The following is a 25856-nucleotide window of genomic DNA, read 5'->3' as shown; positions in this document are numbered from 1 at the left end:
GGGGGGGGCGGGGGCTGCATCCGCGCCAGCAGGCAGTGGCGCCTCACCCCGGCTGCTCTGCAGGTACTCGGCCGAGGCCCAGTCCCTGGACCACAGGTGCTCCTGTTGCAAGCAGCAGCGCACCAGCCAGCGGGAGGTGATGCTGCAGTGCCCGGGCGGGCACTCGCTCCGCCACACCTACACCCACATCGACAGCTGTCTGTGCCAGGACACCATGTGCGAGCTGCCCCCCTGGCGCAGGGCCCGGCGCTCTGGCCTCAGGGACCCGGGCCCGGGGCGGGGGTGAGTGGGGCGCGCTCGGCCACCCAGGCCCCGCCTCCACCGTCCGTACAGCGCCTCTCCTGCCCCGCTGAGCTTCCTCGCCTCCTAAGCTGACCTTCTCTCCACAGATATTTATTCTCCAAAAGCCTTTGTTCGATTCTTTGCTCTTCCGAAATAAACTCAGGCAGACACTGCGCAGCTGTGTTTCAGTAGAGGCTGGGCGTCGGGTGGGCCGCCGTGCACGGCCGAGGTCTGGCTGATTCCTGGGGAGCGAGTGGGCTCCGGCCACCAGGCTCTGCACGCAGGATCGGGGGGACACAGTGCACAGGGGCCTGGCCTGGCTTCGGCAAACCCCGGAAGGCACTGTCCTGCCCTCTCCTGCCCTTGGCGTGCACGAAGCCCTGGCTGGGCCACCGAGATGCAGGTGGCCCCCCGCTGCAGGAAGCCCCCTGAGCCCGATTTTGCGAAGAAGGACGCAGTCCCTTTCGCAGCCATTATGCTGCCTGTGCACCTGTTTGCGTGCGTGTGAGTGTGTGTTCGCATATGTGACCTGGGTGTGAATTTGCACACGTTTGCATGTGTGTGTGAAATGCGCCAACCCCTGGGGAAAATGGAGAAGGTCCTGGTCCACAGATGGGGGCAGCATGCCGACGCCTGCTGCAAAAACTGACAAAAAGTGACCTTATGGGTCCTTCCGGGCTGCCGTAACGCAGCTGGCCGCAGGGCCTCTGGCTGGCTCTGGGGGCCAGGCCAGGAAGCGGCCCTGTGTGCGTGCGTGTGTCCACGTGTCCACATGCCCACGTGTGTCTGGGGAGCTGCTCTGTGCGCTGGCTGAGATACCAGAATGGGAATTCTAGGGAAGGGACCCTCTGGTCCTTTTACCGTAGAGCGAGGCTGGCAGCCGTGGAGACCCACGGGCTTGGGAGGGGAGCAGTTGCTTCTCTCTGACCAGGTGGTGGGGGAGTGGGGGCCCTGGGTTCCTGGGCTGAGGACCCCCAGGTGTAGTAATCCAACCTGTGAGCATCCTTGGAGACCTAAGGGGAGGGGACTCTTCTCTCGGGGCCCAGGTACAGTCTGCTGTCACATTTACACCTGATACCCGTCGGCCACATTTACACCTGGCTCATGGGTGCTGGACGAAGCTGCCCAGGGCCCAGCCGCGCTTGCACAGGGCGGACCCAGGCCCCCTACCTCCCCTCCACCCACTGCCTCCTGCCGAGCTGGGCTGAGGCCACTGCCCTCCCCTCAGCCACCTGACTCCCTCCCCAACCTGACCCCCACCTGACACTAGGTCAGGACACCCCAGCACAGCAGTGCCACCCTGGATCCCGGGTTCCTGGTGACTTCAGGAGCTCATACTACACCTGGCCCAGCCAGTGGACCCCTCGGTGGTCAGTTGGCCTGGGCTGGACTTGGAGCCACCAAGTCCCCTCCTAAAGCAGAAGGTTTGTTAAGGGGACAGAGGGGTTGCCCACCCCTGCTTTGTGACCACGTGGGGTCCTGGGTGCCTCTGGTAAGCGGTCACTGAGCCCACCCCAGGCTCTCAGCTGTTCCTCTGTCCCTCCTGGGCCATGAAGGCTGTGAGCTCCGTTCGCTCAGTGTGTGGCCTGTTGCCTGGACCTGGACCCGAGCCCCAGGCCCGGCAGCTCCAGCCCCGGCTGCGAGACCTGTAGGACAGGACCGGGGGGAGGGCGCTGGGGCCGGCGCCGGGTCGGGGGGTGGTGTCAGGCTCTGGCCAGCATCCTCCTTGGCCTCCCAGGTCCCCACTGCTGCCCCACTAGCCCTGGCCTCACAGCTGTGAAACGGGGGCTCCCGGGTGACCAGGGGTGGGCAAAGGTGGGTTGTGCCCCCAGGCCCGCTGATTTAAGCAGAACAGCCCTGGCTTTTTTCTCTTGGACACGGAGTTTCCATGAAGTTTTGCTTGGAAAGAGGTTTTTGGCTTAAAAATAGTTTGACAGGGACTTCCCTGGTGGTCCAGTGGTGGCTAAGACTGCATTCCCAGTGCAGGGGGCCCGGGTCCCATCCCTGGTCAGGGAACTAGATTCCGCACACCGCAGCTGAGTCCGAATGTTGCAACTAAGACCCAGTGCAGCCAAATAAATAAATAAATATTAAAAAAAATAGTTCGACAAAATCACCGGCAGATGGCGGGAGGTCGCGGCCCTGTACCCTGAGAGGAACACGCGGCGCCTCCCGCCCACCCCGCACGTCGAGCGCTCATGGACGAATGAACCAGGGAGTGCGTGAGCAGAGGAGCCATCCGCATGCCAGCCTCCGAAGACCCAGGAGGGGGCGGGGTGGGGGGGGAGGTACCGATTCATTGTTTCACTTCCCTCAGGCCAACGGTTCCTGCCCCACCCCCCTGTTTAGATGCGGGCTCTGAGGGCTCTGCTGTCTGCCGGGACACCTGTACGGTGGGTGGCAACCCGGCCCTCTGCTCAGAGAGCAACCGCCTGGGCCCTGCCCCTCCCTCCGCGCTCCCAGCCCAGCCCCTCTCCCACTTCAGCCTTCCGATCCTGCGGAGCCCCCCAGGCCCTGGGGCCGCTCCACAGGTGTTCCCCGCCTGCCCCAGACCTGGTTTCTAGCTGGGGAGGGGTCCCCATGGAGACCCCAGGCCGGGCCCACACCGCCGATGGATGCAAAGCCCGGATGACAGGTGGTTCCCGGCCCCCCAGTCCGCGGCCCCTCTCCTGGTCTGGGTCTCTGGGCTGAGCTCCCCTTTCCACTGACGTCTCTTGGGCCGACCTCTCCTCTGACCAGAGGCAGAGAGGCCTCCACCTACCTCCACCGCCTCTGCCCACCCAGGCTCTCAGGCACAGCTGTGCCAGGGCAGAGGCAGCAGATGTTCCCAACCACCTGGGCGGCCTGGGGGACACCTTCTGTAAATGGGGACTTGGCAGAACAGGTGCGTCCCTGTCCGGACAGCCTGCCCCCTCCCCCTGCACACGGCCCACCCAGGTCACAGAGGCGTTGGAGGGTCAGGATGGGGGACAGGGAGGGAGGAGGGCGGGCAGCCTGCAGCCCCCTCCCCTCTCCAGCTGCTCTCTCTTCTTCCTCACCTGGCTCACCACCCAGAGCTGTGCCCTCCTAGGGCTCCCTAGGGGTACACACCTGGAGCCACGGCCATCTGCTTCTCCCACGGCCCATGGTGGGCTGTGCCCTGTCTGGGGTGCCCCCAGGGCACAGGAGACAAGGACCAGGTCAGCCAGGTGGGCGGCCCTGCCCCGGGGACCTGGGAGCTGGGCTACAAGTTCTCCGCCACTGTCTTGGGTGCCGTGGAAACAGGCCCAGGCTTGGGACAAAGTAACTGTCCCTCTCCATGCTGCCCCACCAGCCCTGGGTCGTCACAGCTCCTCCCCCCTCCCCCCAGCCTGCCCACCTCTGCCCCTGGCCAGGAGGCTATGTAAGAATAAATCACCTCACTGTTGGCTAAGTGCCTGTTTCTCCTGCTGCCCCCGTGGACCCTCACACTACAAGGGCCCTGACACAGGGTTCACTCCAACCCCGTTTTCAGTAGGAAAACAGGCCTGGAGGGCAAGGGGCTCCCAAGGCCACCAAGTGGACCCCGAGGCAGAGTTGACCAGGCCGTGGGTCCTTCTGCTGCATGCCGCCTTCCCCACCTCGCCCCACCCCAGCAGGTGCCCCCCCGCCGTTCCCTCGAGCTCACTGATGCTGGACCTGCCCCAGGGCAGGGCCCACGAGTTCCCACCAGGCCTCGTGGCACTGCAGCTCAGCTACGCTCGACCCCTGGATGCCGGCTGGCCCACGCTGTCCGGGGTGGCGGGCCTGCAGCGTGGCCTTCAGGGGTGCCCATGGCCATGGTGCCCACTCGGGCTCCAGCTGTGCAGGCCACTCCGTGCCTGCTGTGCCCCTCTAGGTCCTCACTTCACAGCGGGATTGTGACCATAACAACCGACAGGTAGTGCCTGGCTTGCTGCCGCCCAGGCCTTCCAGAGGCTACGCTCGCCCCCAGGCACTTGCCCCCCACCACAGGAGAAGGCCGCAGAGCCAAGACCCCTGCCTGGGGCCCGGGAGGGATGGGGTCTCCTAGGCACCCTGCGGGATTGCAGGTTGTCAACCCTGGGGCAACACTTCTCGGGCTCTGTGGGGCTCCACCGGTGAGGGGAGCCCTGGGCCCACAGCCTGGCCCTTGATCGCAGGGCTGCGGTGGAGACCCCAGTGGTGAGAACACAGCCTCGTTCTGAGATGCTGCCCGGGCCTCTCATGGTGTGATAGCCCTGCCCACACCCAGAGCCTGGACATTAGGTAAGGACCGGACTTAGGATTTCCATCACGAGCTCCCACCTTGCTTTTCCCGGGGCACCTTTTATTTTATTTACTTATTTTAAAATATTTATGTATTTAATTAATTAATTTGGGGGGGGCTGCATCGGGTCTTAGTTGAGGAATGCGGGATCTTTCGTTGTGATGCTCGGGCTTCTCTCTAGTTGTGGCATGCAGGGTTTTCTCTCTCTAGTTGTGGCGCGTGGGCTCTGTACTTGGCGGCACGCAGCCTCTCTCGTGGCACGCGGGCTTAGTTGTTCTGCGGCATGTGGGATCTTAGTTCCCCAACCAGGGATCGAACCCACGTCCCCTGCATTGGAAGGCAGAATCTTTACCACTGGACCCCCAGGGAAGTCCCTCCCGGGGCACCTTTATTTATTTATTTATTTATCTCTCTAACATCACCTCTTTATCACAACAACGCTAGCTGAATCAAATATCACAAAGTAAACCCCAAAGGCCTCTCAAAAGTCATATTTACACAATATTTTACAATATACAGAAATGCTTATTCTACAGTAAGTTTTTAAATACTAAATTTGATCCGATGTCATATGCAAAAAAGTATGCATAGAAAAAAATTTTTAACATGTGTATATAGGTGCATGGACAAAAAACAGAAGAAAAGACACCGAGATGCTAGCAGTGGTTGTCTGGGTGGTGGGATGCCGCCAGGCAGGCGGGGAGCCTCTATCTGGGAGCTGCATGGAGGGGACCCTGTCCCATCCTGCCCTGGATTTCTCTGCACAATCCGAGTGTTCTATCACGAGCATGCATTCTAACAGCAGAAATTCTTTTCAGAAATCACTGAAGATGTGGGAATTCCCTGGTGGTCCAGCAGTTAGGACTCCTCTCTTTCACTGCCCGGGGCCCAGCTTTAGTCCCTGGTCGGGGAACTAGGATCCCGCAAGCTGCACAGTGCGACCCAAAAAAAAAAAAAAAAAAAATCACTGAAGATAGAAATCTTTTGTGTTCACCCCTGCCTTGGCTGGGATGGCTACACGTGTGTGGACGTCGGTCATGACCCCTCAAACCACACACTTAAAGTCTGTGCATTTATTATGTCAAGTATGCCTCAATTTTAAACTGTAGCAGGACAAAACCAGTCGCTGTGGAGCAGGGCTGCTTCACATCCACACACTTCTGGAGCAGAAGCCTTCCCCAGCCGTGCCTGTTTCCCCTCCATCCCAACTTCAGGAAGCATCCTTGTTCTGAATAGGATTCGGGGTAACTTAGGAAACTGCTCTCAATACAGTATTTTAAAGTTGAAGAAATTGACAGGAAAGGAAATCAGTGGGAATACCGAGGTAGTAATGAGAAAAGTTAGCACACAAAGGAGGCACAGTCATGTCACCATGGCCAAAGTGGGGGCAGAGCGGGAACCTTGTGGCCACAGGCCATCACAGGGCTGTGTGTCCCTTTTGGGCTCCAGGCACAGGGTCACAGTACCTTGGGGACGAGCAGCCCAGCTTTCTCTGTCCTCCCCGACAGGTGTCTGGGCTGCAGAGATTCTGGCCCCTGAGCTCTCCTGAGTTGGAAGTTCACTGGGCCCCTGGATGGGCATGGGGGGGCAGTACTGGCAGGAGTGGGGTTTTCCTCAGACAAGGTTCATGGAATGAAGAAAGTGAACAAACGAACCAAGGCGCTTTGCCCCAGACACGTGGGCCTTGTCCCAGGCAGAGCCATTGCCTTTGAGAAGCCATCAAGGCCACCTGCCAACAGCCAAGAGCTGAGTCTCCTGGCTGACTCTGGCCCTCTCCAGGCCTCCCTGCTCATTCCGGGGCACTTTTAAAAAGACCACTCAGAGCTGAGCCTGTGAAAGTTAGTGACCTCTGCCCCAACAGCCTTGTAAGTACTAGATGCTCAACTGTGACCTGGGACAGACGACCCTGCGCACCAGCCGCCCCTTGTTTCTGGGGTCCGTAGGTAATAAATCTTGTGACTTTACTTCCTTTGTGGGAGTGTGTTGAAACTGCGCCTGCAATCGAAATGGTCCTGGGGTTTTCCCTTCCCCAAAGCGGGAGGTCAATGCTGAGGGGCTGGGGTGGCCCCTCCTTCAACAGACAGTGCTCTGAATAGTCTTAATATACCAGCTCCTGGCTTTCCAGCTGGAACTCCAGAAAAGAACCTCCTCTGAGAAGCAGCTCTGGGCAAGTAGGGAGGGGGTCCAGGGGGGGCTGCTCCCTTCTCAGGGGACCCCAAGTCCCTCCATGGCTGTCTCTTAGCTTCTCTTTCCAGGGAAACACTTCCCGGTGTCTTAAATTGGAAACGAGCCTGATTGACATAGAATATTCCACCTGACACAGCAGAAATCACGTTCTTTTTAAATGCACGTGGACCGTTCACAAAGATGGGCCCTACTCCGGTCGCAAAACAAAAGGAAACATGTTTAAAACAGTAAAAATCATACAAAGTATGTTACACACATGGGACACATGGAATTAAACTAAAAATCAACAACGGAGAGAGAGATATCTGGAAAATTCCAAATATTTAGAAATTAAAACATACTTCTAACTAACATGAATGACAGAGGAGGCCACAAGAAATCAGGAAATATTTAAAATAGAATACAGATGAAAAGAAAACCTATCAAAAATTGTGAAATGTAGCTAAAGCATGTCTTAGATGGACTTTTATGCATTTAATGTTTGTATTAGTGAAAAGGAAGCTCAAAGCAAATAGAAAGAAGCAAATAAGAAAGAGCATAAATAAACAAAATTTAAAACAAAACAAACAACAAAACCAAAAATCCAATGGAGATTGTCAATGAAAAAGAAAACTGGCTCTTTGAAGAGATTAAAAATAAAACTGGCAAATCTCTAGTGGACCATGAAAAAAAGAGCAAAGACATGAATGATTAATATCAAGATTAAAAAGGGACATAACTACAAATCCTACAGACATTAAAAGGATAGTAAGGGAGTATTATGAGCTACTTTATGCTAATACATTCGATAATTTAGATTAAGTAGACAAATGTCTTGAAGGAAACAAGTCAACAAACTTTGTTCAAGAAGAAATTGAAAACTTGAACAGCCCTATGTTGATTCTAGAAAACTAAAACTCGAAAACTTTTCCACAAAGTTCAGGTTCAGGTGGTTTCACTGGTGAGTTCTATCAGGTGTTTAAAGAAAAAACAATATTGATCTTACATAAATTCTTTCAGGAAATAAAGAAGGAGGGGACACTTCTCAACTCATTTTATGGGGCTAGTATTTATGTTGATTCCAGAACCAAAGATATCATAAGTAAAGCAAATCACAGATCAATTCTTCTCATGAAAATAGGTGCAAAAATCCATAACAAAATATTAGCAAGTCAAATCCAACAATACATACACAGGCTAATACCAAGTGAGGTTTACCCCAAGAATGCAAGATTGGTATAACATATGAAAATCAATCAGTGTAATTCCCCATGTTCATAAAATAAAGGAGAAAAACAAATGATCATATTATATGCAGAAAAAGTGTTTGAAAAAAATCACAACACTTTAATGATAAAAACTCTCAGAGAGCTAGGAAAAAAAGAGAACATCTTCAACCTGATTGGGGACATTTACAAAAACCTGAAGCTAACATCACACTCAGAGGTTAAAGCCTATTCCAAGATCAGGTAGGAGAGTAGTCTGTGTGCTCTCACCACTTCTGTTTAGCATTGTACTAGAGGCCCTTGCCAGTGCAATAAGACAAGTAAAAGAAATGAAAGATGTTCAGGTTGGAAAGATCTGAATGGTATATTTTATAAAGATGTCTATATTTGAAGATGATATATTTATGTATGGCGATAACCCTAAGGAACCTACAAAATATCTACTAGAAAGAATAAATGAATTTATCAACATTGCAGGATATAAGGCAATGTACAAAAACCAATGGCATTTCTATATAGTATAAATGCACAGTAAGAAATGAAATTAAAGAAAACAGCTCAATTTACAATAGCATCATAAATAAAATACTTAGGAATAGATTTAGCAAAAGTTGTATGAGATGTGTACAGTAAAAACTACAAAACAGTACAAAGAAAAACATAAAGGCTGAAGTAAATGGAAAACTATACCATGCTCATGGTGGAGGATTTAATATTGGGAGCATGGCTGCCCTTCCCAAATTTATCTAAAGATTCAACGCAATACCAATCAAATCCCCAATAGGCTTTGTTGAAGAAATTGACAAGATGAATTAAAATTCATATGGAAAGGCAACCTGGTAGAGTCAAAACAATTCTGAAGAACAAAGTTGGAGGGCTAGCATTATCTGATTGCAGGAAAATGTTGTATAAATACAGTTTTATATTATTTATATTATATTAATTATATTATTATAAAGATATAGCCTATATAATTAATAGTATTCTATTGGCATAAAGATAGACATACAGATCAATGCAGCAAGACAGAGAGTCCAAGAATGGTGGCGCAGTGGTTGAGACTCCGCCTGCCGATGCAGGGGACACGGGTTTGTGCCCCGGTCCGGGAAGATCCCACATGCCGTGGAGCGGCTGGGCCCGTGAGCCATGGCCGCTGAGCCTGCGCGTTCGGAGCCTGTGCTCCGCAATGGGAGAGGCCACGACAGTGAGACGCCCGCGTACTGCAAAACAAAAACAAAAACACAAAGGTAATTAATAGGATAAAGGTAGTCTTTTTTAACAAATAATGCCAAATGTCTATCTGTGTGGAAAAGAAATAAACCTTGACCCTTAGCCAACACCATATACAAATATAACCTAAGTGCAAGAGCAAGAACTATTAAATTTATAGAAGAAATACAGAAGAAAATATTTATGACATTGGAATAGGCAAAGATTTCTCAAACCAGACATAAAAAACACAAAATATAGAAGAAAAAAACCAATAAAATAGACTTTATTAAGATTAAAATCTTTTGCTTTTTGAAAGACATGGTTACCAAATTTTTGCAAAACATATGTCTGAAAAGGAACTTACATCCAGAATATATAAAAAAACTCTTACAACTCAATAAAAATAAGTTAACTCAATTAAAAATAGGCAAAAGATTTATAGGATCCGTCACAAAATATGATATAGGATCGGCCAGTAGGACGTTCAACGTTACTGGTCCTCCAATAAATGCACAAACTACAAAGATGTGTCGGTCTTCACACACGGACAATACAAAATGTTGGCAAGAACATGGAGTAACTGGAACTCTCAGATGTTGCTGGAAGGAATGTGAAATTGTACAGCCTTTTGGAAAACAAAACGTTACCAAGTTAAATGTATACTTACTATGAGACTCACCAGTTCCCCTCGTAGATGTTTACCCAGGACAAAAGAAACCACATGGCTGAAGAAGACGTACGTGAATGTTTGAGGCACCATCATTCAAGATTTCTGAAAACGAGAAGTGATGTACTTGCCCGTCCACTGCTGAATGGATAGACAAATGGAAATATAGTTCGTTCGGGTTTTCTATAATATGAAAAACCCAAACGAACTTTTGGGCCAACCCAATATAGCCGTATGTTGAGATACTGCTCTCCAATTAAAATGGACAAGTATCGCTGTATGCAACTGGGGTAAGCATCAAAAGCATTGTGTTAATCGAAAGTGGTCAGGTATAAAGGACTGCAGGATTTTGTACCACAGAATTCTAAAAATGACAAAACTGGGGGGAATGAAGAGCACAGCGGTGGTTTCCTGCGACCAAGGATGTGGAAAGGGACCAGCTGCAAAACGGCACAAATAAGCTTTCTGAGTTCCTCCATCTTGATTTTGGTGGTGAGTACATGATTGCACATACTTACTAAAAGTTATCAGGCTGCTTGTCACGTGTCTGCTGTCAGCTGGTGGGTCTGCAGGACTGGACATGGTCGGAGTAGCTTGGGTCACTGGCACCTGTATCCATAAGTCGCTCCTTCTCCAGAAGAAGGTGGCTATTCCCATGGCGGTCACTGTTCTCAAGAGCCACGAGAGACCCGAGGGCACAAGCTCTTTTCATGCCTCCACATGTGTCGGATTTACTGCTGTTCCAGTGGTTATAGCTATCCATGGACACGGCAAGCCCAGATCGGTGAGGATGGGATACAGGGGTGTGAACAGCTGGGCCTTTGACCACATCGTGTCACACAGACTTTCCCAGAAGGCAGAAAAAGTGGGAGGCTGAGGCCTCTCATTTCTGAAACTAGGATAACGGTGATACAAAAATCTCTCAAAAGCAGCCCAAGGAAATGAAATTGCAGACACCCTGAAGAATTTATTAGTCCTTGTGGGGCTTGCCTTTTTTCTCTGCAGCCACATCTCTTTCCATGAGGAGCTGGTCCTTCTGTTCCTGCCCCTTTGTCCTTTACGTCCTCCATCTCGGGGAGAGCGCAGTGGCTTAAAGGCTTAATCCACACCCGAAAAGAGAAACAGGGTGTGGGCATCCCTCCTCTCTTCTCTTCCTTCCTCCCGGGCCTGACCTGTTCTCCTTTGCTTCTCCAAGGAGGGGGCTTGTCAGGGCCGGCCATTGGAGGGTTGTCTGTTGAATTCGAGGGGTCAGAGTAAGGAAGCCGACTTACCCACAAGTGCGATCCATGGTCTCCGGCCAAGAATCTATAATTTACGCAACTAGGCTTGGTCCTGCACGCGCCAGCTCCCCTTCCTTCCTTTTCAATTGGTTCAAGCCTTCAGGTGGGGAGGGCTGTGTATGACGCTCCCCTAAGATCCCAGAAACCGTGAGCAAGGAGGCTTATCCAGCAAGTCAAGTATTGTTCAACAGCAGAAGATCTACTAACGTAATGTCTCAGTCAGGATAGCTCTGCTGTGTTGCAGTAACAAGAGCCCCCAGATCTTGGTGACCTGTGACAACAGAGGTTTCCAGGCACCCTGGACTGGTGCTCTGCTCCCATTTTCTCTCCAGGAACTCAAGTGATGGAGCAGCTGTCATCTCAGAGATCACGTCTGTCACATGGAGCATCTTGCCCGGTGTCTAAACCCTCAGAACAAAGGGTCACCTGGTTGCTGGCAGCTGCCAGGGCTGGGATGTGAGATGTGGCTTTGCCAGCAGGAGGGGAGCCAGTAACGTTTGGCGATTTCCATGGACAGATTAAAGGAGGAAAACTATTAAGAGATGCAGAAAAAGCACCCCATGAAAGTACAGCTTGTCTTCATTTTTTTTTTAAAGCAAACTAAGACTGGAAGGAAACATTCCTCATCTGTTAGTGGGTATCAGTCAAAAAACGGCAGCAAACATCAGATTTAGTGCTAGAGCTTTAGAGTCATTCCATGAAAGTCAGGGGACGTGGAGGTTGTCTACAATGACTACTTTCTTTTTTTTTAAAAAATTTATTGATGTATAGCTGATTTACAATGTTGTGTTAATTTATGCTATACAGTAAAGTGACCCAGTTATACATATATATTCTTTTTCATATTCTTTTACCATCAATCTATGGGGTCTAGAAGTTCTTGCCAAAGCAACAAAACAAGAAAAAAAAAAGTATCAGGATTGAAAAAAAATAAAACTGTCCTGATTTAAAGATACTGTGATTATCAAGACGGAAAAGCCAATTAGAGCTCAGTAACATTGTTGGATACAAGGTTAATGAAAACAAGTACACAAAACCAGTAGCATTTATTTATGCCAGTAAAAACCAAGTAGAAAAAATAATAATTAACACAGCCACAAACCCACGCAGATTCCTAAGAATAAATCAAACAGAATATGTCCCAGGCTATTAAGAGAAAATTACTATAGTTACTGGAAGGCAAACAGGAAGACCTTATTAAATGGAGAGAGATGCCCTGCTCACGAATGATAAGATTCAATTTTGAAAAATAAAACCATTTCTTGGCAAACAGCTGTATAAACCTAACAAAATGCCTTTCACGATCCCAGTAGAGTTTTTCATGGACTTGTCAGGTTGCTCAAACAGCCCACGTGAGACCAAAGAGCTAAGAAGAGCTGAGAGTTTTCAAAGAAGCACGAGGTGGGAAGGATGGTCTCTTCTCACAGAGCAGCGTGGGCTTGCTCAGGGATAGGCAAGCGGGCAGGTGGAACAGACCACACGCCAGGACAGTGACTGCGGTGGGAGGGACTCCTCATATGCGGGGAGGGGGGACCTTCAGTAGAAGCTGCTGGGACAGCGTTCTCTCAGTGGGGAAGTAGGAATGAGGTCTCCACCTCACGCCCCAAACTAAGATCAGATACCAAGTGGCTTAAGTAGCTAGATGTGAAAAGCAAAACTTTTAAACTTTCAGGAGAAATTCAAGGCGTAATGTTTATGCCCTCAGGGGAGGGGAGGATTTCTTAACCAAGTCAGTAAAATCACAAGCCGTCGATGTCGCAGTGGAGACACTTGATAATATCCTGTTTGCAAAAAGACAACCTAACAAAGTGAAAACACAGGCCAAAGAGGGAAGGAAGCTTCCGTGAGGATGACTCATGAGGACCAGTGTCCAAAGAGCTAAGGAATGCCCGTGATGTCCACCACCTGCCGGACCCTCATGGGGTGAGGGGAGGAGAAGGAAGGGGCAGGGGAGGACGGGGGAGGCTGAGCCCACCCACGGCCTAGACGGAGAGTCCAGGGAGCCCACCTGCTGCCTTGGGGCAGAGGGCAGCTCACCTCCTTTCAGGCACAGATGACGAAAATAAGCAGCAAGCCAAGAAGCTTGACCACAGGGATCCTGGAAACGCGAGAGAAACCCCCCTTGGGACCCGCATTAGCCCACCGGTGCTTCTGCCTGGCCCGTCCTGCCGCTAGCCGAGCCGGGTGTCACAGCCCTCTCGCAGGAGTGAGACCCCCACCCTTCCCCAGAATGCAACACGGCCACTAAACCTGCAGGAACCGGAACCACAGCAGGCTCACGCAGACCCTGATTCCATCACTGGGGATTCACGCGTTATCCCTGCTTTATAACTTGCACATTTACAAACGTGGTAAAACTATAAAAACTTTTGAGAACCATGGAATTCAGGATTGTGGCCACTTCTGGGGAGGGGGTGGGTGGCGAGAGGCACCCGGTTCTATCCGTAATATTTTATTTCTCGATGGAAAACATATCTGAAGCACAAAGGTCAAGGAGCTAATGTTAGTTGAAGCTGGATGGTGGGTACACGGTGCCCACGTGTCAGTCTGTTCTCGATGGTATGTTTGAAATCTTTCCTGGTGGGAGGATGGGAGCTGGTGAGTGGGCCCTGCAACGTCCAGCGCAGCCCCTGGGGCCGCGGCAGGAGCACAAGGAACGTGCTGCAGTGGCTGGAGGGCGTCCCAGGTCTCAGGCTGCTGAGGGCGTCAGCGGTGTGGTCAGTCCTTCCCTGCCCAAGCCAGCCGGGCCGAGCCCACAGCCTGCGACCAGGAGGCCAGAGCAGGGCCCCATGGACGTCACCGGGCTCTGAGAGCCTCATGGCGCCCTCGGACCCTCAGGAGAAGCTCCGCCAGGGTTTGCTGATGGCATCAAATCAGATCCTGTCTGTTTACGGTTCTGCTGGCCACTCCCTGAACCCCACCTGCCTGCCGGTCCCTGAAAGGAGCCGGGGATTTTCTCCCTGTGCAGTGAGTTTTGACTCACTCTCTCCCCTTTTGTTCTTATAGGTTGTTGTGGGCTGAACTGTGTCCCCCAAATTCATACATAGGGGTCCTGACCCCCAGCACCCCAGAATGTGACTATTTGGAGATGAGGTCTTTAAAAAGGTGGAAAGTAAAATGAGGTCACGAGGGTGGGCCCTGCCCCAGTGTGACTGGTGTCCTTATAAGAGGAGGAGGTCAGGACACAGACACACACAGAGGGACGACCCCGTGAGGACACAGTGAGGAGACAGCCGTCTACAAGCCGAGGAGAGAGGCCTCAGGAGGACCCAGCCCTGCCCACACCTGGATCTGGGATTCCAGCCTCAGGACTGAAGACAAAAAACAACGAACAATGTTGCTCCAGTCACCCCAGGAAACACACCCTGATCAACCCTGCGGCTACACAGAGGGAGAACCCAGCTGGACAGGATGGGCGCTCAGAGAGGACATAGGGCTTTCGGGCCATCACCTGTTGGCGTTCCCCCTGAGAGTCCACCCCCTGCCAAGCTCGGGGAGTGACAGGGGTGGTGTCATTGGCTCAGTGATCCCGGCCGAGGGTGAAGCAGCTTCCTCTAGGGGACAATCTTGGTGGGGGGTGGGGGGCGTTGACTATCACTTCATTTAACAGACGGCAAAACCTGCCAAGGTGGGCCAGCAACCCTGGGGGTCACGCAGCTGCGGTAGGCAGCACCTCACCACGCTGATCCCCCGGAGACCCTGGTCGGGCTGGGCGAGGGAGGGGGCCCTGGGGACAAGGCCAGGGCCTCCTCAGCTCCCCTCCCGGCCCGGTCATGCCGCAGAAAACGCCTGCTCTGTCTTGGCTGGAAGTGCTTCCGAGCCCCGATTTCCCGTTCTTCCCGTGGTCGGGATGCCACCTGCCCGCCGCAGAGCTGGGACCCGCGGCCATCCTTGCACCACGTGGCTGAGAAACGGGTACCCAGGCCTTGCAGCCAGGCCACCTCCTCCTGTGCTATGGGGTGGCGGGGGGGTAGCTGGGCATTTTCCATCCCCAACGTCCTCGGCGTCAGCAGGCCTGTTAACAAGGCCCCAGGGAGATCGGGGACGTCGCCACCTGGCATTGGAGGCCTGCCCCCCACCGGTGGCATGGGGCCAGTGGTGTCCTCTCTTCTCGGCTGTCCCTGGCCTGCCCCGAGGACCAGGAAATGGCCGTTCCCTGTGACTCAGCATCTCCAGGGCAGTGAGCGAGCTGGTCATCTTCCCACTTCCTGCTCGGGGGACAGCGGCTCTGGGCCAGGCTGCAGGGCAGGCCGTGGCTCTAGTGCCCGGCCAGACCCCACCCCAGGGAGCCTGGATGCCGCCCGCCCCCCAGCACTGCGTGGGCTGCCCTCTACCGCCTCTGCTTGAGGATGGGGCCCCACACGGAGAACTTGCAGGGGGAACCCCACAAAGTGGGCCCCGGGTGCTCCCTACTTAGTGTCAGCTTTCAGGACTCTTCCTGCGAACGACGCCTGGACAGGGGTCTTGGGGGAGGCGTCCTGTAAGGACACAGTGTTCACAGCGGCCTCCCGTCTGTGAAATCAGGGCTCACACAAACCCAGCCCCCAAGCAGCAGCTCTTGGCCAAACCGCAGGCATTTCAGGGCCCTTTGGCCTGTTGGTCAGAGATGGGCCAAGCGCCAGGCCACGGAAGTTTGCCCAGGGGCGGGGTCTTCTGCCCGTCCTTCTGGTGGTGAAGCGTTGCCATATTTTACTGAGAGGCCCGACAGAGGCTCGCCGGGAGGGCCAGTGCCGACTGCACCTTTGAACCTGAGGGCCGGCGCTTGGTTGGGTGGGGGACAGCTGTCTCCTCTGTCGCTTCCCCCGGGTGGCTGTGCCGGGGGCATCTCCAGCCACTGCCCAGAGCCCGTTGGGTGTCCGGGGGTGGTGATGGGTGAGGGCCCCTAGGGCAGCACAGCCCGGCCACGGGCGGAGGTGCCCCAAGCGGCCCGCTGGCCACGAAGCTCAAGTGTCTGGAGTTCCAATTGCAGCTCACGTGAGTCTAGCTCTTCCTTGCGTTTGGCTGCGGTGTCCAGGATGGTGGTGAGCGCTTCCGGGGTGTCACAACCCCCACCCCTCACGCTGGCTCTCAGCACCCACACGTCCGCGGCGAGCTCTCCCAGGACCCCCGAACCCGAGGGTCCTTCAATGCCCTCGAGTTGGAGCAACAATTGGCTCAAATATCAAATAAAGTTCAGAGTTCTTTTCTTTCAGCATTTAAACATATCACTGCTTGGTCCCATAACCAGTGCGCATGGAGAAGTTCAAGGTCGACCCCATCTCTTTCAGAATCCTACCGTCTTCTACCCCCCGCACCCTGGTAGTTGAGGTGTGATGGAGGCTTGGTAACAAGAGGCCTGAGGAATTTGCCGTCCCCCGACCCAGGACCCAGAGCCCCTCGGGTGCCCTGCAGGGTCCTTCTGGTTTCTCTCACCGTCTCCCCTGTTCTTATGATTCACACCCACAGAATTGTAAGTAGGTACCCTTTGTCCGTGAGACTTATGCGTGTTGTGAGTAGCAGAAAGTCATTCTTTTTATTACTGAGTGGTACTGTGTTGCAGCTTTACCACAATTATTTATGCACCCTACTATTGGTGGACACCTGGTTACTCTCAGTGCCATGGGGTGAACTGTATTCCCCCCCAAAATCATGTGTCAGCGTCTGAACACCAAGTACCTTGGAATGTGACTTGTTTGGAAATAGGGTCTTTCTGGAGGTGATTGAGTTAAAATGAGGTCATTTGGCTGGACCCTAATCCTGTATGGTTGGTGTTTATTAAAAGGGGAGATTTGTAGACAGACACACACCAGGGAGGATGGATGCCACGTGAAGATGAAGGTAGAGATTGGGGTGATGCTTCCAGACGCCAAGCACGCCAAAGACTGGAGCAAACACCCCAGAGCTGAGGGGGAGCGCTTGACAGAAACCCTCAGAGCCTCGGGGCGGGACCCAGCCCCGCACGCCCCTTAATCTGGGACTCCCCGTCCCCAGGACGGAGCGAATGAACTTCTGTTGATCAAGCCACTTGTGCCCGGTGCCCTGTCCTCGGGCAGTCAGGGCTCACAGCCGTACCCAGTGTTTGGCTACTGTTAATAAAGTTGCAATAATCTTTGGCACAGTGTTTCGGGTGGTGCAGCCACCATCTCTCTTGGAACCGCTTCGTCCCACGTCAGGCAAACGGTTTCCCGAGTGGTCCTGGCGATGGGCATATCCTCTCAGCCGGGACGGGGGCTCCACCAGCTCGGCGCTGGGCCAGCACCTGGAACGGTCCGTCTCCGCCAGCAGCCCTCCTGACGTTTCACTGGGTCGTGTCCAGGGGCTGTTTTCCGTTTCTCTCTTGTTGGGCTGCCTTTGAGTCCCTTCCTTCTGAGGCCTTTTGTTTTCCACTGTGGGAAAAACGTTCCATTATTACTTTAACACTTTTCCTCTGCATAAAAAAATTTTTTAAAAATTATTTATTTATGGCTGCATTGGGCCTTCATTGCTGCACGCGGACTTTCTCCAGTTGCGGCGAGCGGGGGCTGCTCTTCGTTGCGGTGCACGGGCTTCTCATTGCGGTGGCTTCTCTTGTTGCGGCGCACGGGCTGTAGGCGCTTGGGCCTCAGTAGTTGTGGCTCTCGGGCTCAGTAGTTGTGGCACATGGGCTTAGTTGCTCCGCGGCACGTGGGATCTTCCCGGACCAGGGCTCGAACTCGTGTCCCCTGCTTTGGCAGGCGGATTCTTAACCACTGGGCCCCCAGGGAAGCCCTCTCCATTAAAATTTAAAAAAAATTTTATTTGTGGTAAGAAACATATAATATAGAATTTACCGTCTTGCCATGTCTAAGTGCACAGCTCAGGGGCATGAAGCACATTCGCATTGCTGTGCAACCTTCACCACCATCCACCTCCAGAAGTTGTTCATCCTCCCAAACCGAAACCCTGTCCCCATGAAACACTCACCCCCCTCCCCTCCCCCAGCCCCGGGCCCACCGTCTACTTTCTGCCTCTATGGGTGTGACTTCTCCAGGGACCTCATGTGGGTGGAATCAGACAGGATTTGTCCTTCTGTGTCTGGATTATTTCACCAAGCATCATGTCCTCAAGGTTCACCCAGGATGTAACCTGTGGCAGGATATCCTTCCTTTTTAAGGCTGACATCCATTTATGGATGGACCACATTTTGTGCATCTATCCACTCACCCTTCGACGGGCACCTGGGTTGCCTCTGTCTCTGGGCTGCTGTGAACATGGTGTATGAGTGCTTGCAAGCCTGCTGTCAGTCGCTTTGGGATTCTCCAGGGTCTTCTTGAGGAGAAACTAGGGATGGGCCCAGACCCTCAGACGCACCTTGACGCATTCCCCTTGACCAGACCCCTCCTGGTCAGACCCTCATCTGAACCCTCTGGGGGAGGAGCCTTTACAGGCTTGACCGGCCAGCCCAGGTGCTTGGAGGAGAGGGAAGGAGGAGAGATTCTGGGTGGGCTGGTCCACGGGCCTGCCTGCCATTGCCATTACGATACCCGTCTTTCCCCTAGGCCGACTGGGACACTGCTGCCAGCCTCTGACTCCGACCTCATGGCCCAGGGGCCTGCTGAGGGCTGAGACCAGAGACGGCCAGAAGGCCTTCATCCCGTCCGCCTCCCACGGCCTCCCACTGTCCCCTCCCTACCCGCCCAGCCCCCCACCTCGCAAGGCAGCCTCGAGCTCTCTCCCTCTCAGCACCTCTGCGTCTCTGCCTCTCTCTCCCTGTCTCTCTCTGTGTCTCTCTCACTCTGTCTCCCACTCTGGGTGCCGACCAGTGACTGCGTCATTAGATAGGGCTTAGTTAAAACCCCATAAATCTCAAAGCTAAATAAGGCAGCTGGGCCAGCCCTGTGTGCAAACAAGAAGCACCCGTGTGGCCTCCGCCCCACTGCAGAGGAGGGCGGGGCAGGCCCCGTCGTCCTGGCACTTTCCCTCCAAACCTGCCGACGCCTCCTGGCTCAGAGGCCTTGCGAAGCAGAAGGGGGCAGCAGCTGTGCGGTGATTCACAGAGAGGAGGGGCCGACCCTGGGCTGGGGAGCCCCGAGAAGAAGTGAGTCCTGGGGAGTCACTAGGGTCACGTGCTGGGAGGCGGAGTGGCCGGGCTCTCGGGGGCAGCCTCTGCATCTCCGTCCCGGATTCTGAGTCAGTTCTGAACCTGGGCCCTGGCCACCCTGCTGCTGCCGGGCTGTGCAGTGCCTGCTCGGGACGCCGGCTGGTGGTCGTAGCAGAGTCGCCGCGCGGCAGCCGCGTTTCCCTCCTTCCTCTCCTTCCTGGGGCCTTTGATTTACCTGGGAGGAGGGGACCCTAATGGATCCCCGGCAGCAGGACGGGGATCAGATGCCGGGGAATCACCCCCACACGCCCAGCATCCACGTGGGATTCCAAGCCCAGGGTCTCGCGTGCAGCGGGGCTGGCGGTCGAGCGCTCAACCACCTTCCTCCCCCAGAAGGGCCACGAGGCCTGTCCCGCCGGCCTGCCCCTGGCGTGGCCGGGTGTGGAGACTTGGGGGACAGTGGCCTCGTGGCCCACGCTGACCCTCAGGGAGCACGTCCTTGAGATTTCCGAGCTTCCCTTCATGATGGTGCCTTTTTCAGAAAAGCACAGACACTTATCAGAGCCAGGGAGCTACCACATTTCTGTCCAGCATGAGCTGCCCGCTGCCCAGCGGGGTGTTCGGCCATGGGCATGGCCATTGTCCGTCCATGTCCACCCTCCATCCTTGATACTTGGGCGGGAACGTGTTCAGCGCCGCTGGGGACAATGTGCCTTGTCCTGACCTTGATCTGTCCCTGCACGTCTCCTTGCCTCCCGGAGACGGGCCGGGCAGGGCCAAGCCCACCACGTTCCAGGGGCCTCTCAGTCTCACAGCTTGCTGGGAAGGGCCGGGTGCCAGGGGGAAGGGTCACAGTGCCACGTCACCCCTTCGGCTGACCTGTGGAGCCCTCCTGCAAGGCCGCAAGGTGGGGAGGGTGCAGACAGGAGGAGCCATTCCTCTGAGAGGACCTCCCGGCCTTGGCAGGCCTGCTCGCACCCCCCTCCCCTGGGACCCTGAGGAGGTGACCTGACCTCAGAGGGCACGCCGCTTTTGGACCTGCCGTGACCCGCGGTGCTCCCAGTGGGGCGCAGGCACCGCCGGCTGGGCGTACAAACCCTTCCCTCAGCCCTCTGGCAAACCTCACATCCCGATCTTGCAACCTCCGGCCTCCCTGCCTCCGGCTGTCCTGCCAATGCTGCATCCTTGAGGGTGATGGGGGGCCGGAGAGGTCCTGCCCTCTGAGGCCCTACCTGTGGGCCTTGTCATAGGAGGCCCTGGGAGGGCAGGCGTGTTGCCTGGGGGGGGGGGAACGGACGGCCACGCTCCTGCCCCACAGGTGCCTTGACGGCAAAGAGGGAGCAAAGCCGCGGGGGGCCGATCCCCCATTCACAGACACCCACTCCGGGTGGGCCAGCCAGGCGGCTGTTGGAAGTGCTTGGGGACTGCAGGACCACTACCCTGAGCCCAGCGTCCCACCGGCACTGGGCGGCTGTAATCTGAGACTCTGTGCTGACCGCTCCGGTCACCACCTGTTTGCCGTGAGGTCTGGGAGGGCAGGCCGTGCCCATCTCATGGCCCTCGAGCCCCACCCGCAGACATGTGCTGTGGGACAAGAAGAAGGTGTCCCCATGGGGCAGCGGGCCAGGCACAGGGTCTCTGAGGCCCTCAGAAGTGGGGGCCTCCGGCAGCTGGAGGAGGCCGCGTCCCCAGCTTGCAGGTGGCTGCCACCCTGTCCTCTGGTGCCTGGGCCGGCATCGCTAACTGATAGGGCTCCCCCTGCCCACACAGGCCTGGAAGTGGCCTTGGAACCCTGATGACACCCTGCGCTGGGTAGCCCCGCCCCCAGGGCTGGTGTGTAAGGAGAACCCCTACCGTCTGGGAAGCCTGGCCTCCTCGCTTGACGTGGGAGCTGCTGCCAGAGAGCCCGGTTTGCCAGGAGGGATCTTTAAGAGTGGGGCACCTAGAGGCCCCCAACCCCGTTGTTCCTCCCCCGCTGCCACCAGCACCCCCTTACAGGGCCGGAGCAGTGGCTGCAGAGACGTCCGGTTGACCCGCAGGCGGCCTGGTGCTTGGCTGCGTTCTGAGCCGCGTTTCCCTCCTTCCTCTCCTTCCTGGGGCCTTTGATTTACCTGGGAGGAGGGGACCCTAATGGATCTCTTCCTTTCCTGGGAACTGACAGGCCTTTCACTGCCACCGAGCCAAGTGCATGGCTCCCTGGCCCGCGAACCCCATGGGAGGCTGCGTGACTCAGGCTCCCCAGACGGGAACTGCCGCCCCTGCGCTGAGAGATCCTGGATTAGTCCCAGAGGGCAGGCAGCTGCCTTTGTCAGGGCTGTTCTCAAATCCTCCTTCAGGGAAGCAACACCCCACTAATCCCCGGGGCAGGTCCTCTCCTCCCGGAGTGCCCGCCTGGGCCCCTCCCTGTGCGGCCCTGGGTTGCTCAGCAGGTTTCTGGCAGACAGCGGTGTCCTGCACGCAGTGGGACTTGACAAATGTTTGCTGCAGGAGAAAAGGAAAGGACGGTTCCACCCCCCGTCAGCTGGACCTGTGTCCACTGCAGCCCCCAGGAAGGCTTCAGTCCTCCTGGTCTAGAGCCACACGGTCAAGTCCTTCGGTGTGGACGGGGCAAGGTCTGTGCCAGGAGCAGGGCGCCGGGACACAGCTCCTTCCTTCCCTCCCTCCCTCCCTCGCGGGATATTAGTTCCCGGACCAGGGACTGAATCGGGCTACCACAGTGAAAGCGCGGAGTCCTAACCACTGGGCCGCCAGGGGATCCCCTGCTTCCTATAGGTTATGCTGCTTGGGGAGGGGGGGGGTTGATTTATTTTTAAAATTATTTTTTTGAATTGTGGCAAAATACACACAACATAAAACTTACCACCTTAACCACTTGTAAGTGAGACGTCCGCAGCGCTAAGCACGTTCTCATTGCTGTGTGACCATCACCCCCATCCACCTCCAGAACTTCTCCATCCTCCCAAACGGACACTCTGTCCCCGTGAAACACTCCCCTCCCCTCCCCCAGCCCCGGGCCCCACCATCTACTTCCTGTCTCTGTGGATGTGACTCCTCTAGGGACCTCCTGGGAGTGGAATCAGACAGGATTTGTCCTTCTGTGTCTGGCTTATTTCACTGAGCATAATGTCCCCAGGGGCCATCCTGTTGTAGCCTGTGTCAGGATCTCCTTCCTTCTTAAGGCTGAGTAATGCTCTACTATGTGGACGGACCACACTTTGTGAACGCACTCATCCACGGACAGACACTGAGCTGCCTCCACCTCTTGGTGACGGTAGCACTGCCGCGAACACAGGTGTGCAAGGGGCCGACGCTCTGTAACGAGCAGGCCGGCGTGATCTAAGGTCACGCGAGAAACACGGAGGGTCCCAGCAGCAGGCTTGCAGCCCCCAGTGTGGGCCCAGCTGGATGTGCTCAGCCCTGCTGGAAGCGCCTTGCCAGATGTTGCTAGGCACCCCAGGGAAGTGGGAGCACAGCCACTGGCAGAGGGTCAGGTCCCTCAGGTGGGGCCACGGCCTGAGACGTCTTGCCAGTTTGGGAAGAGTCCCTGGGGACCGCTGCCTTGTGAAGGCACTGCCAGTGGGCTCGGGGCGGGCAGCCAGGCGGGGCAGCGTCAGCCGCCAACGGTCTTGGGACGGGCTTTAGGGTCCCTGAAAACCCCAGGTTCCGCTCTCAGATCAGCAGTGCACCTCGGCCTGACCCTGGGGCCGAAGGCAGCTGAGGCCGAGAGCTGACCAGTGTGTGAAGGGCTGTGTACAGCCCTGTGTGTCCTCAGAGTCGCCCCAGGCCCGGCTGCTCTCTGTGCCAGGCTGGGCTGGGCCGGCCTGGGGAGACGGCACTGCTTTCTCTCCTACGAGGCCCAGCATCCTCCAGCCCCCCGCTGACCCACCCCCACTCCTAGAACTCTGATTTCCGCTCTAACCCTCCAGGGCAAACTTCCTCGGTTCCCACGAGCCCAGTCAGCGGGGAGGGGCGGGGGGGTCGAGTCCTCCCGCTGGGCGCTTGTCCTCGGGTTGGAATTTCTAAACTCTCTGAGCAGTGATGCCGAAGGGAGCGGACAGGGGCCGGCGAGGCCTGCAGGGGCTTCTCAGTGCAGACGGGGTGATCTGGCCCCATCCCCTCTGGTCCCGGCGTTGGGCCACCCCCACCGGGCTGGGCTGGTATAATCCTCACAGCTTCCTGGAAGGCAACCGGGACATACGTGTGCCAGGGGTGGGGGACACCCCTGCCCCAGGGACAGAGGACTTCCCGGCCCTGGAGACCCAAAGTCGTGGTGTCCAAGCAGAGGTGTGAGCCCCTGCTCTCTGACCCAGTGGGGGTCTAGAACTTGGGCTCATGCCTCTGAAGGACTCACCTGAGGCAGGGGCCCTGCTGCCCCTCCGTTCTGAGCCCGCATCTCCTCTTCACACTGCTGTGTTACGACCTGTGAACGGTCTGCCCCCCAAATCGCAGTGTGCGCTGGAGGGAGGGGTCCCATAAACACTGTGCAATAAATGGGTGAGGGAAGGTGAACGAGTGCAGGTGAGGCAGCCGCAAGCACACGGCCCTGGCTGTCCCTCAGAGCCTCCTGGTTCCAGGCCGTGGCCGGCTCCCTGGCTGTGTGGCCTTCCTGGCCTGTCCCCCGTTAGGGTGCCGGCAGCTGCTTTGCATGGGACCACCCCTCCCGGCCTGGGCACCTGGAGGACGGTGTGCATCCCTGAGGGTCCTGGGCCTGGGGGAGCCCGTGGAGGCCCTCAGGGCCAGAGGTCAGGGAGCTGGAGCCCCCGAGGATGTCGCTCCAGGCCTCTCTCCCAGGCCTGGGGGCTCTGGCGCTGCTGGGCTCGTGGCCGCCTCCCTCCTGTCTCTGCTCCTGTCTTCATGGCCACGTCCCCTGCGTGGTCTCTGTTTCTCAGGGCTCACTGGGACCCTTGCCATTGGAGTTGGAGCCCAGGATGAAGGTCCCTCAAGGTCCTTAACTTAATTACACCTGTGAAGATCCTTTTCCCAAATACACATACTCATGGCTTCTGGGGGCTGGGGTGTGGAGCATGTACTTTGGGGGCCACCGTTCACCTGGCTTCACCTCAGGACTCACAGCCCAGACAGCACGGTTCCCCGGGGCGGGCAGGGCAGGTAGTCCATCCAATCCAACCACCAGGCAGGATGGGAGGGAATCCCACCCTGGGGGCTCGGCCCCTTGGGCAGTGAGGCTTCACACTCTGAGGACCTGCAGGCTCTGCTCCGAGCAGCTCAGGGTACTGCCCACCGGTGCCCTGGCCCATGGACGCCCCTGAGCCCGGGCCAGGCGGGGTGCACCTGACTCCCAGGTGGGGGATCCTGGCAGCTCCCTGAGGCTGGCACGTGCTGAGCACAGAGATCCACCCCAAGCCGGGCCCTGAGCTGGGTCTGACTCAGGAGGATCCACCCTCTAGGAGAACATCCCACACAGCCTGATGTGAATAGAGGCCCCCGCTGCCCCAAGGCCTGACCCCGCCAGGTCACCGTCACAGCTCCCCTGGGCCGCTGGGCACTTTCCGCAAAGTCCCCAGGCCCCGCCCCTTTGGGACAAAGACCCTGGGCCGTTGAGCTGTGTGACAGGTCACTAAGGTCCTTCAAGCACTGGAGACGGAGCCACGTCCCCCGCTCAGCCCCGGCCCCCCTTCACTTCTGCACCTGCAGAGTAAATCCCCGACGGGCGTACCCACAGCCTCTGGGAGCCAGCAGGCCCTGCTCTGGAGAGGGAAGAGGCACGGTCCCCGGAGACCCTCAGGTGTCCGTTCTCCAGCCCCCTCTCTGTCCCCCAGACCAGACCCAGGGGCTGAGCATCCCTGGGACTTCCTGGCCATCTGGGGACGACACTGTCCACGCCTGGTGGCTCTGCCTGTCTAAGTCCTCCCAGCCAGGTGTCTCAGGCCCCACAGTGCAACAAAGGCTCTGTGCGTGGCCCACCTTCCCACCCGGCCTGCATGCTGACCCGGCGCCGCCCCTGCCCCCCGTCAGTTGTGCTGGGGGGAGGGGCGTCTGTGGGATCAGTGCTCACGCCTGGCCCCTGCCCTCTGAGCACATGTCCCCTCCCAGAGGCCCCGTGACTGTGCTTCTGAAATCGCCGACCTGCCCCACACCACCCCGGTCCCAATTCTTCAGAGAGCCTGTCGCCAGCCGACACTGCCCTGTGCACTCACCGGCCTGTGGGCGCCCCGCCCCCAGCGTCAGAGCCACGAGAGCGAGGTCTGCTTTGCTCTGTGCTGTGTCCCCAGTGCGGGAACGCGCCGGGCCCAGAGCGGGCCCTTGGCCGAAATCCTGAATGAAGGAAACAGAGGCTCATCCACACGCCCTCCGCCCTTCAGCCTCGAAGTAGCCCCCAGGGGTGGCGGTCGGAGTCCTCACGATGTAGGACAGACTCTGCCCCCCCGGGCAGCCCTGAGCGGGGCTGACCGCTGGCACCCCCAGCCCTGCATCCTGCCATCTGGGGAAAACTCGGCTGCGCTCGGAGCAGCTCTGTGGGCCGTCTGTGCCCGGGGTGGGGGTGTTTCGGCCTTGGGCTGGGAGGGTCTCCGGGGGGGCAGCTCCCGGGGACGGATGGCCGAGTCCTTGCAGCCAGCACTCCTAGTGGCCGGGGGCAGGGGGAGAGGGCGTGGTCCTTGAGGGGCCCAGGTGGCACCCCGCAGGCCACCACGCAGGACTACTGCGGCCACGGGGGTCCAGCTTCTCAGGACCTCTACCCACTTGCACGTAGCCCTCAAGTGCGGCCCTGCTGCCCCCT

General features: G+C 56.3%; 1 protein-coding gene across 1 annotated transcript in view; it reads left to right on the top strand.

Moving 5' to 3' along the window:
* The window catches only part of MUC2 (mucin 2, oligomeric mucus/gel-forming), a 48747-nt gene extending 30105 nt beyond the window's left edge, over positions 1-18642 (top strand). Inside the window, exons 48-54 of the mRNA XM_029209435.1 lie at positions 64-282; positions 661-786; positions 3067-3166; positions 3441-3564; positions 3776-4054; positions 4181-4379; positions 18576-18642. Of these exons, the coding sequence (XP_029065268.1) occupies positions 64-282; positions 661-786; positions 3067-3166; positions 3441-3564; positions 3776-4054; positions 4181-4379; positions 18576-18642 (1114 nt within the window). The remainder of the gene's footprint in view (positions 1-63; positions 283-660; positions 787-3066; positions 3167-3440; positions 3565-3775; positions 4055-4180; positions 4380-18575) is intronic.
* The last annotated feature ends 7214 nt before the right edge of the window (positions 18643-25856 follow it).

Source organism: Monodon monoceros, unplaced genomic scaffold (genome assembly GCF_005190385.1).
Source record: "Monodon monoceros isolate NGI ecotype Baffin Bay Population unplaced genomic scaffold, NGI_Narwhal_1 Super_Scaffold_7, whole genome shotgun sequence".
Lineage (NCBI taxonomy): Eukaryota > Metazoa > Chordata > Mammalia > Artiodactyla > Monodontidae > Monodon > Monodon monoceros.
The sequence above is the reverse complement of the archived record's forward strand: the minus strand, read 5'-3'. Positions and strand labels throughout refer to the sequence as shown.